The 15,804-nt window shown below is 46.4% G+C and overlaps 1 protein-coding gene across 2 annotated transcripts; it reads left to right on the forward strand.

The window, feature by feature from the left end:
* Positions 1–680: 680 nt before the first annotated feature.
* On the forward strand, positions 681–9,829 carry LOC132248610 (uncharacterized). 2 transcript variants are annotated; one of them, XM_059722247.1, is made up of 2 exons: positions 681–1,466; positions 6,868–9,829. In XM_059722247.1, exon 2 carries the CDS (start codon positions 7,404–7,406, stop codon positions 9,282–9,284), a length of 1,881 nt encoding a protein of 626 aa, XP_059578230.1. In that variant the 5' UTR covers positions 681–1,466; positions 6,868–7,403; the 3' UTR covers positions 9,285–9,829. The 2 variants fall into 2 exon arrangements, with proteins under 2 accessions (XP_059578230.1, XP_059578231.1); XM_059722248.1 differs by lacking the exon at positions 681–1,466 and adding an exon at positions 1,483–1,577.
* Positions 9,830–15,804: the final 5,975 nt, after the last annotated feature.

Below are 15,804 nucleotides of genomic sequence, written 5' to 3' on the forward strand. Positions count from 1 at the left end.
AATGCCCACTCCCAGACTTGAACTGTCACCCTTTTTATTTCCAGCTCACAACCTGGACCCTTTAGCCACAAAAGAGGCCTTTCTATACTGCTCTGTAGAGACCCAGGGATCAAACTGGAAAAAAATCATTTGGCTGCACCGACTCACCCATCTTCTCACACATTTTTAGGGCTCCCATGGCAGCCTGGCCTAGAATCTTGGGGTTCAGCATGGTATGGTGAAACCCCAAGTTCCATCTTTGCAGGCCAGAGTCCTGTCACTGGTCAGATGGGATCTGGATCGCATCTCAGCTTGGCATGTCTCAGAGCAGAAAAAAAAATGAATCCAGCAACTATCACATATTCAGCTTTAAGATCACTTGCCCACATGCAGACTTGAACTCCCAGCCTGTTTTTTACCTCATGAATGAGTATTCTCTGCAGTGTTCTGCCTTCCCACTTGTACTCCCAGTATTTTGGTCTGTCTTAAGAAACCATTATTGCAACTCTGAGGCTGAGCTAAAAAAAAAGCTTTACTCTCATGCTAGTTTCAAGTAGTAAAGATTCATAGTTTTATGCTGGTACCTAAATCATTTGCTCTGAATAGTTTAGAATTAGGATAAAATTATGCATTTGTAATAACATTTTGAGACTGCTTGAATTAATTTAAGTGATTTATCTTATGGGAGATAGTAACATTCCCTGCTGAGTTTAGTTTTTGCCAACAGCAAAAAGCCTCAGTTAGGCTCCGGGAGTGGGGATGTAGTGAGCATGTTTGTTATTACCCTGAAATAGAATAGTTTTCTGATAACATACTGTTAGGTTTACAATAATTTGGATTATTAAGAAGTATTAGCTTTACAGCTGAATACAAGGCATGACCTGTGGCCTAGCAATGCAGCTGACCACAAGGCAGAATGATAGCTAGGCCTTTGCTTGTGTCATGTAATCATTTTAACTGTACCAAGCATTTTCTGAGTTAAAAAGTGAATCTGTGTCTGTGTGCTAAAAAAAATCAGCTACAGCAAGAGGTAAGATAAGACAGAGAAACCATTGTTCTGGGCATACTAGTTGCGTCCTTGAAAAGTATCTACTACTGTGTAAGGTTTTGCTAATGTTACTGTTACTTAACTTTTAGCCTTTAAAAGTGCTAGTTCAGCTTAATAGAAATATGCTGTTACAAAGATTTGTAAAGCACCGCCCAAGTATTGCTTTTTGTTAACCATATAGTCTTGCTTTGTTGTAAGAAGTATAAAAGATCGCCTCACCCTTGAGGGGGGGCCATTTTTGCCTTTTGCTGGCTTTATGGTCTTTGCTCGAGCAAATAAACAGCTGTCTTTCTTTACCCGCGTTGTCTGTCAATCAAATTACAGCTAGACAACGGACCTTAGGGAGGTTTCTCCCACCACAATTTGGCACCCCAGATGGGACCTGTCTAGCTTGGCGCCTTTGGAGACTTCCATCCCCCAACACCCCAGCGCACACCAGGTGAGTTCACCTATTGGGTTAGTCTCGGGAGGTGGACGGTCCCCTCGGGACCAATAAGGCGGGATCCTCAAGTCGGGTAAAGGAATGGTACCGGCGAGTACCTCAGGTCAGGTACGTTTTTGGTTTCTATCTGGTTTCTGGTTTTCTGGTTTTACCTCTAGAGGTCTCTGGAAGCAGTCTTTGAGGGTATCTGTCTGCTGATTTAAACGCTGTTAGAGCCAGCAGCCTAGCCGAAAGGCGAAAGACACAGATATAAGGTAGAAATGCTGTTATAGCGGCCAATGACTAGGGTCTCAGACTCAAGATGCCCCTCCTCACGGAGCAAGCCAGTGGGGTCCGAGAACACTGGTTGTTGTACGTGGACGAAACAGCTTCTAGGCAGGTAGAACTTAGGGAAATAAGACTGCTTGTGCTTGGATATAATCATGGGTTCCGGTCTAGGGAAAGTTATTCCTGATTCACTCCTTGATTTTATGATTAAGAATTGGAAACATTTGGAGGGATGGGCGGGACTGTCCAAGTCTCGTATGGCAGAACTCTGTTTAACTAATTGGACGTCTTATACGTCCCAGTTAGATTTGGGAAGACAATGGCCAGAAAATGGATCATTTGACCTAAATCGCCTGGCTGCCTTAAGAAAGATCTTGGAGGACCTCCGCCCTGGCCAAATTAGTTATTGGTATTTATGGTACAACGTTGCTAGCATGCAATTAAAACCTTTAGCTTCCCAGACCCCTGCACCTTTTCCAAATCTGTTAGCTCCCTTTCTATGTCCAAAACCTGCTGCACCACCGTCATATTCAGAAGATGATTACAGACCCATGCCTAGGCCCCCTAACCTACCATTGATACCACCCCCAATGTTTGAACCCCAAAACATTGCCCCCGGGCCGGCCGAGGGACTGGGAAGTCTTCGGGAGGCATCACCTCGATTGTCTCTCTTGGAATCCCCGAGTCCCGGATCTGGAGAGGGATCCAGAGATCCCTCTCCAGATTCCAGTTCCACTCCGATTTCAAATCGCACTCGTCAAAAATTGTCTAAGCCTGCACTTCAGTTACCTCTAAGAGAATACCCTGTGTCTGGTGAGGGTGGAGAAGTTATTAGTCACTGGACACACGCTCCGTTCTCCACCACAGACCTCTTAAACTGGCAAGAAAACACCGCCAGGCTCAGAGATGATCCCGAAGTAGTTCTAAGGCGCTTCAAAACCATTTTCATGACTCATAACCCCTCCTGGTCAGATGTCATGCAGCTTCTCGAAAGCCTCTTAACTATGGACGAGAAGACTCAAGTACTACTCCATGCTGACCAATTTCTAGCCGATCAGCCCCATGAAAACCACCCCATGCCTAATGGCGTGCCCAGGCAAAATCCGAATTGGAATTACAATCAGGAAAGGGGGCAAAATTCAATACGAATGCTGAAAGACAGCATTTTAGAAGGATTAAAGAAAGCAGGAGATAAAACTACAAACTGGTCCAAAGTGACAGCTACTGTTCAGGGTCCCGAAGAACACCCTTCAGATTACTTTGAAAGACTCTGTAAAGCTATACATCAGTATGGAAACATGGACCCTGAGACACCTGCCACTTTGCCTGTGTTAAGACTTGTGTTCATAAGTCAGGCTAGCGAAGATATTAGAAAAAAGCTTCAACATAACACTGAGGGTGTTGAGGGTAAATCCATGGCAGAAATCTTAGCCATTGCTACTAAAACTTTTAATGGAAGGGAAGAAAAAAAGAAGAAAGAAAAACAAAAGGAAGATCAGTCCAACATTCGCATGTTGGCAGCAGTAATACAGCCCACAAATGCCTATAGAACCAATCTGCCCCGTGGCCCGAGGCCCTTTGTGCCTAGGCCACCGGGCCGTACCCACCAACCGTATGGGCCCAACGTGTGTCATTACTGTAAACAGGAAGGACACTGGAAAAGAGAGTGCAAGTTAAGACCAAAAAGATCCCCAAGTGATAACCCTGAAAATCAAAAATTCAAGAACCCTCAGTTCACTACTGTTACCCCAGATCTTGCTCAAAACCAATGTGACGACTGACATGATGAGGGAGATTCTACATGCCACTTTCTGCAACTATCCTGTGTCCAACCTAAAGAAGTCACCCTAAACTGCAGTGCTCAAGATCCCCTAATACCCTTAAAGATAGGAGAACACGTCTACGAGTGCCTGCTAGACACAGGGGCAACTTTTTCCAGTATTTCCAAAGGACATCTTTCACCAAGTGAAAAACAAGTCACTGTTATGGGAATTGAGGGAAAACCCTTCCGTTGCTCATTTTCTCAACCCACGAATGTAAAAATTGGCCCCCTCTCAGCAGAACACTCTTTTTTTTTCTAGCAACTGGCCCTGTTAACCTTCTTGGACGGGATCTTCTTTGCAAACTACAAGCCACCATACAGTGTTCACCTGACGGAATTATTCTAACGTTTCCGTCCTCCCTGGTCCCAAGGATAGCCACAGTGCTTGCAGTTACAGAAGACTCGAGCTTGCAGTCTCTTCCCCTTGTTCTAAAAGAAAGGGTACCCCCAGAACTTTGGGGCCTCACCTCCAGCTCGGTGGGACTCCTAAAATCTGCAGATCCTGTCAAAATTCAGATTCGTACCAATCTTGAGCCACCTAAAGTACTCCAGTATCCTTTGAAAGCAGAAGCTATTGAGGGACTCAAGCCTTTAATTAAAGATTTTTCTAAACAAGGAATTTTAATTCCCTGTCAGTCCCCCTGTAACACACCTATGCTTCCAGTAAAGAAACCCAAGCCTGGTCCAGACGGGAAACCCATGTATCGTCTGGTTCAAGATCTCAGACAAATTAATAAGTATGTCATTCCTCGACACCCGGTCATTCCTAACCCCAATACTATTTTAACTGCAATACCCCCTGACACTGCTTTTTATACCGTAATAGACCTCTGTTCTGCTTTCTTCAGCATCCCCATCCACCCTGAATCCCAATATCTTTTTGCCTTCACCTGGGGTTCTTCTCAACTGACCTGGACAAGGTTACCCCAAGGATATGTAGAATCTCCCAGCATTTTTTCTCAAATTCTTCACAAAAATTTGCAAGATCTTACTTTTCCTAACTCCTCATCCCTCCTAATATACGTGGATGATTTACTCTTATGCTCTGCCTCATCAGAAGCATGTATTCAAGACACCATCATTTTACTCACTGCACTAGCCACCAAAGGCCACAAGGTGTCACCAAGTAAGCTTCAGTTTTGTAAATCCACTGTTAAATACTTGGGCCACATTTTGGAGCCTGGCCAAAGACACCTGAGTGATGACAGAATCCAAGCTATCCTAAATATTCCCAAGCCTATAACAAAACGTCAAGTTTGGGGTCTAGCTGGGAATGGTGGGGTTCTATCGCTCCTGGATTCCAGCCTTCGGAGAGTTAACCAAACCACTTGTACAGCTTACCACAAAAGAGGCAGAAAAGTCAGTCTTTTGGGATCATGAAGCCACCCATAGTTTCAATAATATAAAATCTGCTTTAACTTCTGCCCCTGCCCTAGGGCTACCAGATTATCGAAAACCTTTCATGCTCTTTGTCCATGAGCGACTAGGAGTAGCCTCTGGGGTACTTACTCAACCCTTAGGCAACACCCAACGCCCGGTAGCTTACTTCTCTGCACAATTAGATCCAGTGGCAAAGTGGGGAGTAGGCTGCCTTCGCACAGTGGCAGCAGCTGCAACCATAGTCGAGAAAGCCCAGGAATTAGTCCTCAGATGTCCCCTTATCCTAAAGGCTCCACATGAAGTAGCCCTCCTTCTCCTCCAGAAAAATACTCAACATTTTTCTCATCAGAGAATGAACAAGTATGAAACCACATTTTTAATGGCTACAAACCTGGTCATAGAGAGATGCAATACCCTGAATCCGGCTACTCTATTACCTCTACCCAGCAACGGGGAACCAGACTCCCACGATCGCCTTCAAGTTGCAGCATTTTCAGACAAACCCAGGGTAGATCTTAGTGACTTACCCTTAGACAACCCTGACTTGATTTTTTTTGTAGATGGCTCTTCAAAATTAGTAAATGGAGTTAGAAAAACGGGTTATGCAGTAGTAACTCCATTTGAAGTACTTGAAGCTGAACCACTGCCTGGGCAGTTGAGCTCGCAGGCGGCTGAACTTACTGCCCTTACCCGAGCTTGTCAATTAGCATCGGGCCACTCTGTAAATATTTGGACTGATTCTAAGTATACCTTTGGAATCTGTCATGCCACTGGACAATTGTGCAAACAGAGGGGATTTATGACAGCTTCTGGAACTAAAATATCAAATGCTAAACAAGTCAATGATCTCCTACAAGCCAAAAGCCATAGCTGTAATGCATTGCCCAGCCCATACCAAAAAGGAGATCAAGTCTCAAAAGGCAATGCCCTGGCCGATGCTACAGCTCAAACAGCAGCCTTACAGCCACTATCTGCCCTAGCATTCCAAGCTCAAATTCCTCAGTCAGAGGCATATTTGGGAATATTGCTAGAGCCAAAAATGTACGAGTCTGCACCACCTTTAGAACAACAGAGATGGAAAGCGGCAGGAGCCACCTGTGAAAAAGATGGAATATGGCGATTGCCAGATAAAAGGATAGTGCTACCTAAAGCAGCCCTTAGACCCTATCTGCAACAACTCCATCAAAGCGAGCATTTAGGTTGTGAAAAACTTGCCACTATCACTAACAGGCTGTTCTACGCACCCGGAGTCTACCAGGAAGCAAAAAGGCTTTTAGAACACTGCAGTATATGCAAAAAGTTTAATATCAAAGGAGAAAAATCAGGACCCCCTGGAGCCCGCCCCTGGGCTTATACTCCCTTTAAAAGACTACAAATAGATTTTGCTGATATGCCTAAAGACAATGGGTACAAAAACCTCCTAGTAATTGTTGACCAACTCATGGGGTGGGTAGAAGCTTTCCCCACCAGAAGAGCTACAGCACAACAAGTAGTAAAAATACTCCTTAATGAAATTATACCCAGGTTTGGTCCTCCACGTATCACTGAAAGCAATCAAGGATCGCATTTTACTGCTGACATAAACAAAACACTGGCCAGCTGCCTAGAAATAGAATGGAAATTCCATACCCCTTGGCACCCAGAAAGCTCAGGACAAGTAGAGAGAATGAATAAGACCCTGAAACAAAAAATTGGAAAGCTATGTGCTGAGAGCGGGTTAAAATGGACTAAGATTCTCCCACTGGCCCTTATGTCCATCAGAACCACCCCCAGGAGAAAACTAAAGCTGAGCCCTTACGAGCTGCTGTTTGGACACCCTGTTCCCCAACATTTCCCCTTACTACTGGCTCACACTTCTTCTCTTTTAGGCGATAAAGGACTCACCTCTTATATTTTATTTCTACAGTCTCAGTTAAAATCTCTCCATAGGTATGCTGCTTTAAGCCAACCCCTCCCTGCCGATGTCCCAGCACATCGCATCCAGCCTGGAGACTGGGTGTATGTAAAAACTTGGAAACGGTCTCCCCTTGAACCTAAGTGGCAAGGACCGTATCAAGTCCTCCACACCTCCCACACCACCGTAAAAGTAGCAGAGAAGAACAACTGGATTCATTATACTCGTACAAAGAAGACAGAAGTTTCACCAGAGCTCAGGATCGGCTCCAACGTGAACTTCCCTGACCTGGAAAAGGGGAAGCCAGAAGAAGACGACTGCGGACTTCGTGAGAGCACAGCACGCCCACCTGACCGCGACAAGGGTGAGCCAGAAGCAGACGAAAAAATAAAAACAAACACCTCCTGGACCTGCAGCCCGTTAGATAATATAAAACTCAAACTAACCAAGGTCCACTAATGAACTGTCACCTTTTTGGGGTCCTGCCCAGCCCAGAAAGCACCGAACTCCAAGTACTGCATCCTCTAGACACTTTTGGATCAGCTGAAACCGAGCACTTTGAGACTGTAACATGTCCCAGAAGATCAGTTATTGGAGCTGCAGGGTTGTGCATACTGTTTGTGCTGATTTTTGTTATAATATAGTTTTTATAACTATGTTATTTCTAATCTTTCTCTTTGCTGGAGAAATAAGTCTCTCACAGGGGTCGGCTATAGCTGCCAGTTGCTGCAGATGTGCTAATCCTGGTGCCCGAGGTTTTCCTGTCTGGATAAGCGATTCAATCAAACTCTCTGATATAGACGGGAAGGTCAACATTGCCCATTGGTATCCTCCCTCACACTGCTGTAGTTCAGCAGAAGTTCGGGTATTTACTTATGGAACAGAATATTGTGTAAAGCCTAGCCACCCAGTTTTCAGACAATTTGCAGAGTCTCCTCAGGCTAAGACTACTCTTAAACCTAATGTTGCCCATATCTCTGATGATAATATGTACCTCCAATATGTTGAGAGAGCCGCTAAAGCAGAAAACCAAAGTGATTGTTGGGTGTGCAGTCATTTTCCTCTCCACACTCAAGGAGGCATTCCCATGACTCTCATCCCCTTGGGCCCCATCGAGTCACTTTTAAACCCCTCTAATAACCAAGCTTGGGACCAAAGTCAGCAGGAGTTCCTTTTAATAAAGCCTGTTGTTGGAGATTGGTGTTTCTATGTAAATTGCTCAGTATCAGACTGCATTAATTTAGGCACAAGCATATGTCACCACTATTTTACTAGTTCAAGTGGAGGAGACTGGCGTAATAATAACACAGCAACTCCTACCTATTGCAGCTCTTGCAATGATTTCTACAGCAGCAAAAATTTAACCAAGGACACTAATCCTATCTGCACCCCCATCTCCTCTTTAAATAATACCTTGTGGTATTGTTTGTACACTGATACCTCCCGGGGACAATGCTTCTTCAATGGAACTGCAAATCCTTCCTTTAAATCAAAGGGTGAACGCGGGGTGCTAGGATTAGGAAACGGGGGCCGAATACCTCCTAAGTATTCAAACCTCGCTGCTTTAAAAGGACAATACTGGGTCTGTGGCTCCCACGCCTACCATAAAATCCCTGCCAAAGGAAAAGGTATCTGCTATCCGACAATGCTAAAACCCTCTATGTCCTTCGCCACGCACCTTCCACGGGGCAGGTGGCGAAACAAGAGGGATTTGCAAGAAAGCCGTGATATAGTAGACAAATATCAAAAAACTCTGCTTACCAAAGGAGTGTTAGTCGGGTGTTCTTTAGCAGGTATACTCCCAGGAGTAAACACTGCTTGTCTTGGAAGATTTACACTACACCTGCAAGCTGTGATAAAAGTCATGGCTCATGAATTCAGTGAAGGTCACAAGGAACTCTCGAAGGCCGTTGCTGCCTTGGCTGACACCCAAGAAGAACTCCGACAAATGGTAATTCAAAACCGTATAGCCCTTGATTTTCTCCTTGCTGCTCAAGGAGGAGCTTGTGCAGTTATTGGACCAGAATGTTGCGTTTGGGTTAACAGTTCTTTTACAATAATACAAACCCACCTCAATGATACAGCTGTCCATATCCAAAAAGCCGAAGATATAGTTAAAATCCCCAAAGATACATCTCTTAGTTGGCTCACTAATTGGTTGCCTTCCCTTACAGGATGGCTTAGACCTTTTGTATTAAGCTTAATTGGAATTGTTATAACTATAATCTGCCTGTTGTGCTGTTTTCAGTGTCTATGCTCTCTAGAACAGCAGTTTATGCAAAGGCAAATAAAAATGTATGGTCAGTTTGTACAAATATCCAGCATCAATCATCAAAACCTAACCCCACAAGAAGTTAAATACCTAAAAGTGTGTTCCAAAATTTCCTCTGGAAAATTGGAACAAAGTGGGGATTGTAGTGAGCATGTTTGTTATTACCCTGAAATAGAATAGTTTTCTGATAACATACTGTTAGGTTTACAATAATTTGGATTATTAAGAAGTATTAGCTTTACAGCTGAATACAAGGCATGACCTGTGGCCTAGCAATGCAGCTGACCACAAGGCAGAATGATAGCTAGGCCTTTGCTTGTGTCATGTAATCATTTTAACTGTACCAAGCATTTTCTGAGTTAAGAAGTGAATCTGTGTCTGTGTGCTAAAAAAAATCAGCTACAGCAAGAAGTAAGATAAGACAGAGAAACCATTGTTCTGGGCATACTAGTTGCGTCCTTGAAAAGTATCTACTACTGTGTAAGGTTTTGCTAATGTTACTGTTACTTAACTTTTAGCCTTTAAAAGTGCTAGTTCAGCTTAATAGAAATATGCTGTTACAAAGATTTGTAAAGCACCGCCCAAGTATTGCTTTTTGTTAACCATATAGTCTTGCTTTGTTGTAAGAAGTATAAAAGATCGCCTCACCCTTGAGGGGGGGCCATTTTTGCCTTTTGCTGGCTTTATGGTCTTTGCTCGAGCAAATAAACAGCTGTCTTTCTTTACCCGCGTTGTCTGTCAATCAAATTATAGCTAGACAACGGACCTTAGGGAGGTTTCTCCCACCACAGGGAGAGATGTGTGGGTGAAAGCCCGCTACGCCCCCACTCCCCCAGCAGCCCCCCAGAGACCCCCTAGCAGCTGCGGAGCCCCCTGCTGAACTCCAGCACAGCCAGAGGTAAGTGGGGCCCATGGTGGGAGGGGGTTAACCCCTAGAGAGTGGGAGGAGGTGGCTGAGTGGGAGCCGGGCTGGGTCTCACCCTGCCCAGGCCCCTACTTCTCCCAGCCCCGCAGGGAGCCACACAGACAGGCATGCTTGTCTGCCGGCACGTGAGTTAGGGCGGAGTTTGCACAGGAGGGTGTGCTGGAGGGCCTGAGGCCCTGCCTGCGAGCCCCCTAGGGTAGGTAGACTCAGGCCCAGCCCGTGTACCAGTGGCATGCCACAGATGGGCACTCGCTGCACCCCGAGGGGTCAGCCCCCCCCCGGTACCTCAGAGACCTCCACCCCGACGGAGCCCATGGTTCCAGGCTCTACGCAGAGGGAGCCCCTGGCTCTCGGCTGCGGGGGCTGCCTGTCCCTTTTTCAGGCTTTGGGGCCAGGGAACATGGCTACCTCCCCTTGTGGGGTTTGCTCTCTTTTGGGGTCTTTGGCATGCCAGCTAGAGGAGCTCCAGGCCACAGTCCAGAGACTGCGTGCCATCAGACTGCGAGCAGGAGATAGACTCCTACTGCCAGGCCTTTCTCCTGTGGGAGCCGGAGGGTAGACCACAGTCTCCCTCCAGGACAAGGGAGGACTCTGGGACCTTCCATTCTGTCCAGTCTGGGGGATGGACCAAGGTGGTCAAGGGCCCCAAGGCCTACCACACCAAGGCCCCTCCCCCACTGGAGGTCAGCAACAGGTACAAACCTCTTGCAGCCCCAGCAGTGCCTGCTAAGTTGCCAGTTCCCGCAGGCAACACAAGCTCATCTGTAGCTACTGCCCCCTCTCTCCCCAAGACAAAATGCAAAGTATTTGTCATGGGAGACTCCATCCTGAGGGGGACTGAGGGGGTAATCTGCCTCCCCGACCCCTTATCATGGGCAGTCTGCCGCTTCCCAGGGCCCCGTATCCAAGACATTGCGGAGAAGATCCCTAAGCTCCTCCAGCCCACTGACCACTATCCCATGCTCCTTATTCATGCGGGCACCAATGACATGGCTTGAAGCGCTCCTAGCTGGGTCATGAGGCACTACCGGGATTTAGGAGCTGGGCTAAAGGGCCTGGGGGCACAGGTGGTGTTTTCTTTGATCCTCCTAGTCTCGGGGTATGGGCTGAGGAGGGAGAGGAGGATCCAGGTAGTCAACCAAAGACTGCGGTGCTGGTGTCATCGGGAAGGCTTTGGCTTCCATGACCACAGCCCGCTCTTTGGTGAGAGAGGCAGTGAGCTGTTGGGAAGAGATGGCCTCCACCTCTCTTCACTGGGGAGGAGGCTCTTCTCAACCAGTTTGGCTGACCTGCTCCACTGGGCTTTAAACTAAGCCTGCTGGGGGACGGGGGGACTACTGCCACTGCTGGCCCGCTGAGCGACCCTTGCAAAGCCAGCAGGCCAAGGCACTTAAGGGAGCCCACCCCTTCCCCAGCCCTGGTACAATTTGTGAGCAAGGCAAGAGCCCCCAAGGGGACACTTGTCTGCCTGTACACAAATGCCAGGAGCTTGGGGAATAAGCAGGAGGAACTCGTCTTGCTTAACACAAATAATTACAACATCATAGGGATAACGGAGACCTGGTGGGACTCCACCCATGACTGGACCACGGGTATAGATGGCTATACCCTGTACAGGAGAGATTGAGTAGATTAAAGGGGCTGGGGTGTAGCTCTCTATATTAAGGAAAGCTACACATCCCTACAAGCTGATCTTGGCAACCAGGGTGGATGACTAGAGACCCTCTGGGTTAAAATCCATGGGGAACATGGTACAGGGTCACAACGGTGGGAGTCTACTACAGACCTCCCACCCAAAGTCCTGAGCTTGACCAGGAGTTTGCCCAGGAAGAGGCTGAGGCCGCATGCTCCAGGACCATGGTTGTCATGGATGCCTTCAACTACCCAGACATCTCGTGAGAGGATCACTCAGCAAAATCCGAGTGGTCGCAAAGCTTCCTATCGTGCGTGGATGACCTCTACCTGACCCAAGAAGTCTACAGGCCGACGAGAGGTAAAGCACTGCTCAACCTGGTACTGGCAACTGGGGACGACCTAATTGGCAACCTAGTGATCAATGGGAAGCTGGGTGACAGCGACCATGAGCTGATCACCTTCACCATCCGCCGTAAAGCTGGCAAGTCAGTCAGCAACACTGAAGTCCTTGACTTTAGGAAAGCTGACTTCGACAAGCTCAGGAGGCTTGTCAGTGAGGCCCTAAGCGACCATGACCCCAGGGGGAGGGGAGTTCAGGAAGAGTGGTTGCTCCTCAAGGGAACGATCCTCAATGCACAAGCTAATTCTATTCCTTCTCAGAGGAAAGGCAGCAAGAGGGCACAGCAGCTCCCCTGGCTCTCCAGGGATCTAGCAGACCTCCTGAGGCTAAAAAGAAAGGCCTACAAAGTATTCCTATAAAGAATATTCCTCCAAGGAGGAATATTCTGTACTGGTCTGGTCCTGCAGGGAGCAAACCAGGAAAGCCAGGGCTGCAACTGAACTCCAACTAGCTTCAAATATCAAGGACAATAAAAACTCCTTTTTCAGATATGTGGGAAGCCAGAGGAAAAGCAAGGGCAACATTGGACCCCTGCTAAACCAGATGGGACATCTGACAACTGATGCCCAGGAAAAAGCCAACCTATTAAATGGGTACTTTGCATCAGTCTTTCATCAGTTCCATAGGTCGCCCATGCCCACTATGGGACAGGGAGGTCTGGGTGAGGATGATCTCCTGCCTTCCATCAATGCTGACTTCATGAAGGAACACCTTGAGAGGCTGGATACCTTTAAGTCAGCTGGCCCTGACCCCAGGGTACTCAAGGAGCTGGCAAGCACCCCAGGGTACTCAAAGAGCTGTCGAGCATCATAGCCTAGCCCCTGGCACAGATCTTCAAGAAAGGGAGGAAAGTGGATCCAGCAAACTACAGGCCTATCAGCCTGACCTCTATCTCGGGAAGGTCTTAGAAAAGCTTATTAAAAAGGCCATCCTTAATGGACTAGCCGACGCCAACATCCTGAGGGATAGCCAGCATGGGTTTGTTGCGGGTAGGTCTTGCTTGACCAATCTCATTTCCTTTTACGACCAGGTGACCTATCACCTGGACAAGGGAGAAGAGATTGATGTCATATATCTTGACTTCAAAAAAGCCTTTGATCTGGTATCCCATGATCACCTCTTAGCAAAACTGGCCAACTGTGACCTTGGGTCCACCATGATCCGCTGGCTGGGGAATTGGTTCCGTGGTCAGACCCAGAGGGTGGTAATAGACGGAAGTCAATCGTCATAGTGCCCTGTGACCAGTGGGGTCCACCAAGGCTCTGTCCTTGGACCCATATTGTTCAACATCTTCATTAAAGATGTAGACATTGGAGTCAGAAGCAGACTGGCCAAATTTGCCGATGACACCAAAGTCTGGGGCAAAGCATCCACACCCGAAGACAGGAGGGTGATCCAGGCTGACCTGGACAGGCTCAGTAAATGGGTGGACGAGAACCTGATAGTATTTAACACTGAAAAATGCAAGGTTCTCCATCTTGGGAGGAAAAACCTGCAGCATCCTTATAGGCTTGGCAGTGCTACGCTGGCTAGCACTATGGAAGAAAGAGACTTGCGGGTCATCATTGACCACAAGATGAACATGAGCCTTCAATGTAATTCTGCGGCTAGTTAAAGCAACCAAAATGCTGGCTTGCATCCATAGATGCTTCTCAAGCAAATCCCAGCCCGTTGATGGGGCTCCCAGGTATGGGGTGCCCTTGGCCACTTGTTCAATTAATAGCATGAAGGGAACCAGTCACAAAGGTATTACACATTTTTTGCAGAATAGCTTTGTGGCTTATTCCTCCTTTTATCACACAATCAATTGACTGAACTGTTGGCTACAAAGGACCAACTCACAGGATCATAATAAATTCTAATTTATTGTATGGGATATAAAATTGCCAATAAAATCATAAATGGAAACTTTGAATTATGAGGGGTACTAGCCACCTTAACACACACTGACTCACACATGCAATTGCTTCAATAATAGTGTAACACTGATGTTGGTTTATACCCATCTGGGGCACTGGAGTCTGCTGTCAATGGTCAGCTTCCTCCAAGGTGATTGTCTTCTCCAGAAAGGGGTTGCCTGCTTGTCCTTCTGTCTTGGTAGGTCGGGTGCTGGTTGAGAGGGCACCACTGAGGGTCATGCTTCACAGCCTTTTATCCCTTTCTGGCAGACTTCTGTGATCTCCCAGCATCATCTTGGCTGCCCAATTCAGAGGTCACTGTCCCATGTGGGTCTTGAGTAGTGGATGACAGCTGTCAGTCATAGTCACTGGGAGTTCTGCCCGATGGTGCAGTTTTGGGAGTCCACCATTGACTTGATTGACTCAATGGCTGTGTTGTTGAGGGTTTCTGATGGCTTGATTAGCTTGAAATGACTTGTAGAGTTTTGTGATGGTAAGTTCCTCTGGTTAGGCTATTGTCAATTAACAGCCAGAGGCTCTTGCTTTATCGTTCAGTTACCTACTGACTCATACATACTTGCATTCACTCAGGGGACCAGTCCAATACTGCAATACAATTCCAGTGATCACAATTCCAGTGCATTCTTATAATAATAATTTTAATAATACAAGGTATTACTTACTCTAAAGAGTACATTTATTAAAGTTAAAAGATATAAAACAAATACAGAATGCCAGGGCAAAGGTGAGACAGTCAATATAAAAATGCACTGTGAGAAATATATACAAATACAATGTGACGTAGTGAGGATCAAAGGCCACTGACGACAGTAAGTGAGTTGTTAGATGCAGTCACATAGACTGATTTAGCATAAAACTTTAGACATATGGGAAGTTTGTTTTGGGAAATAGGTCTTAATCAAAGGGGGAATGTGTTCATATATTTACAGTCATGTTTTCAATGCACCTTGGCTTTTCTCGTCTCTTACAGGCTTTGCTTTGAAGTGGATATTTTAGTTCTTTTGTTTTCTTTAGTGACACTTAGCTCAATTGATATGTAGATGTAGTTTGTAGATTTCTCCTACAGAAAGCCACTTCAGCTTTCTGGCTTGCTCCAAACCTTGCCATATCCATGCAATGAGTGTGCTAGGTCTCTGCTAATACTTAGAAGGAAAAAGGAATGCACAAAAAGGAGATGGGGGTGGAGGGAGGGGTACAGGCAAGATGGGGCTTCTGTTATATGAATGCCCATAAGGGGAGTGTACACAGTGGGCTCCCTGTTACAGAACATGAAGCCTAATTACAACTTAAGACATGATTATCTGGCTAATCATGTCTTAAGTGCAGTGTGTGACAAGGGCCTGATTCTGCAAACGTTTACTCTGCTTCTCAGTGATCTTTTATTATAGACTCATAAAATCATAGAAAACAGAGCTGGATGGGACTGCACGAGGTCATCTAGTCCAGCCCCCACCACCAGGCAGAATAATCCTTGTCTAAATCATCCCAGAAAACTATTTGCGTAGCCATGTACTTAAAAACTTCCAGTGATGGAGATTTTATAACCCTGGTAGGTAACCTGTTCCATTGCTTGACCATCCTCATAGTTAGAGAGTACTCTCTGGGTGCATTAATGTGCCTTAGCTTAAGTTACTGCACAGTATGGGCATGCGTCTACATGTGCGCACCCTTACTGTGTAGTAATTTAGGCTAATTGTGCCTAAATTTAATACCTGCAAGTGCAGTGATTAAATTTAGGTGCAATAAGTTAATGCATACTAATGCATGTGGAGATGCGACCTGACACTAACATTAGGAGGCTGGCCTGAGCCCAGCCCCAGG

This window comes from Alligator mississippiensis, chromosome 2 (assembly GCF_030867095.1).
Source record: "Alligator mississippiensis isolate rAllMis1 chromosome 2, rAllMis1, whole genome shotgun sequence".
Lineage (NCBI taxonomy): Eukaryota > Metazoa > Chordata > Crocodylia > Alligatoridae > Alligator > Alligator mississippiensis.

Coding starts and splice junctions, on each gene's coding strand:
- LOC132248610 (XM_059722247.1), top strand. CDS start 7,404: ATGTCCCAGAAGATCAGTTATTGGAGCTGCAGGGTTGTGCATACTGTT.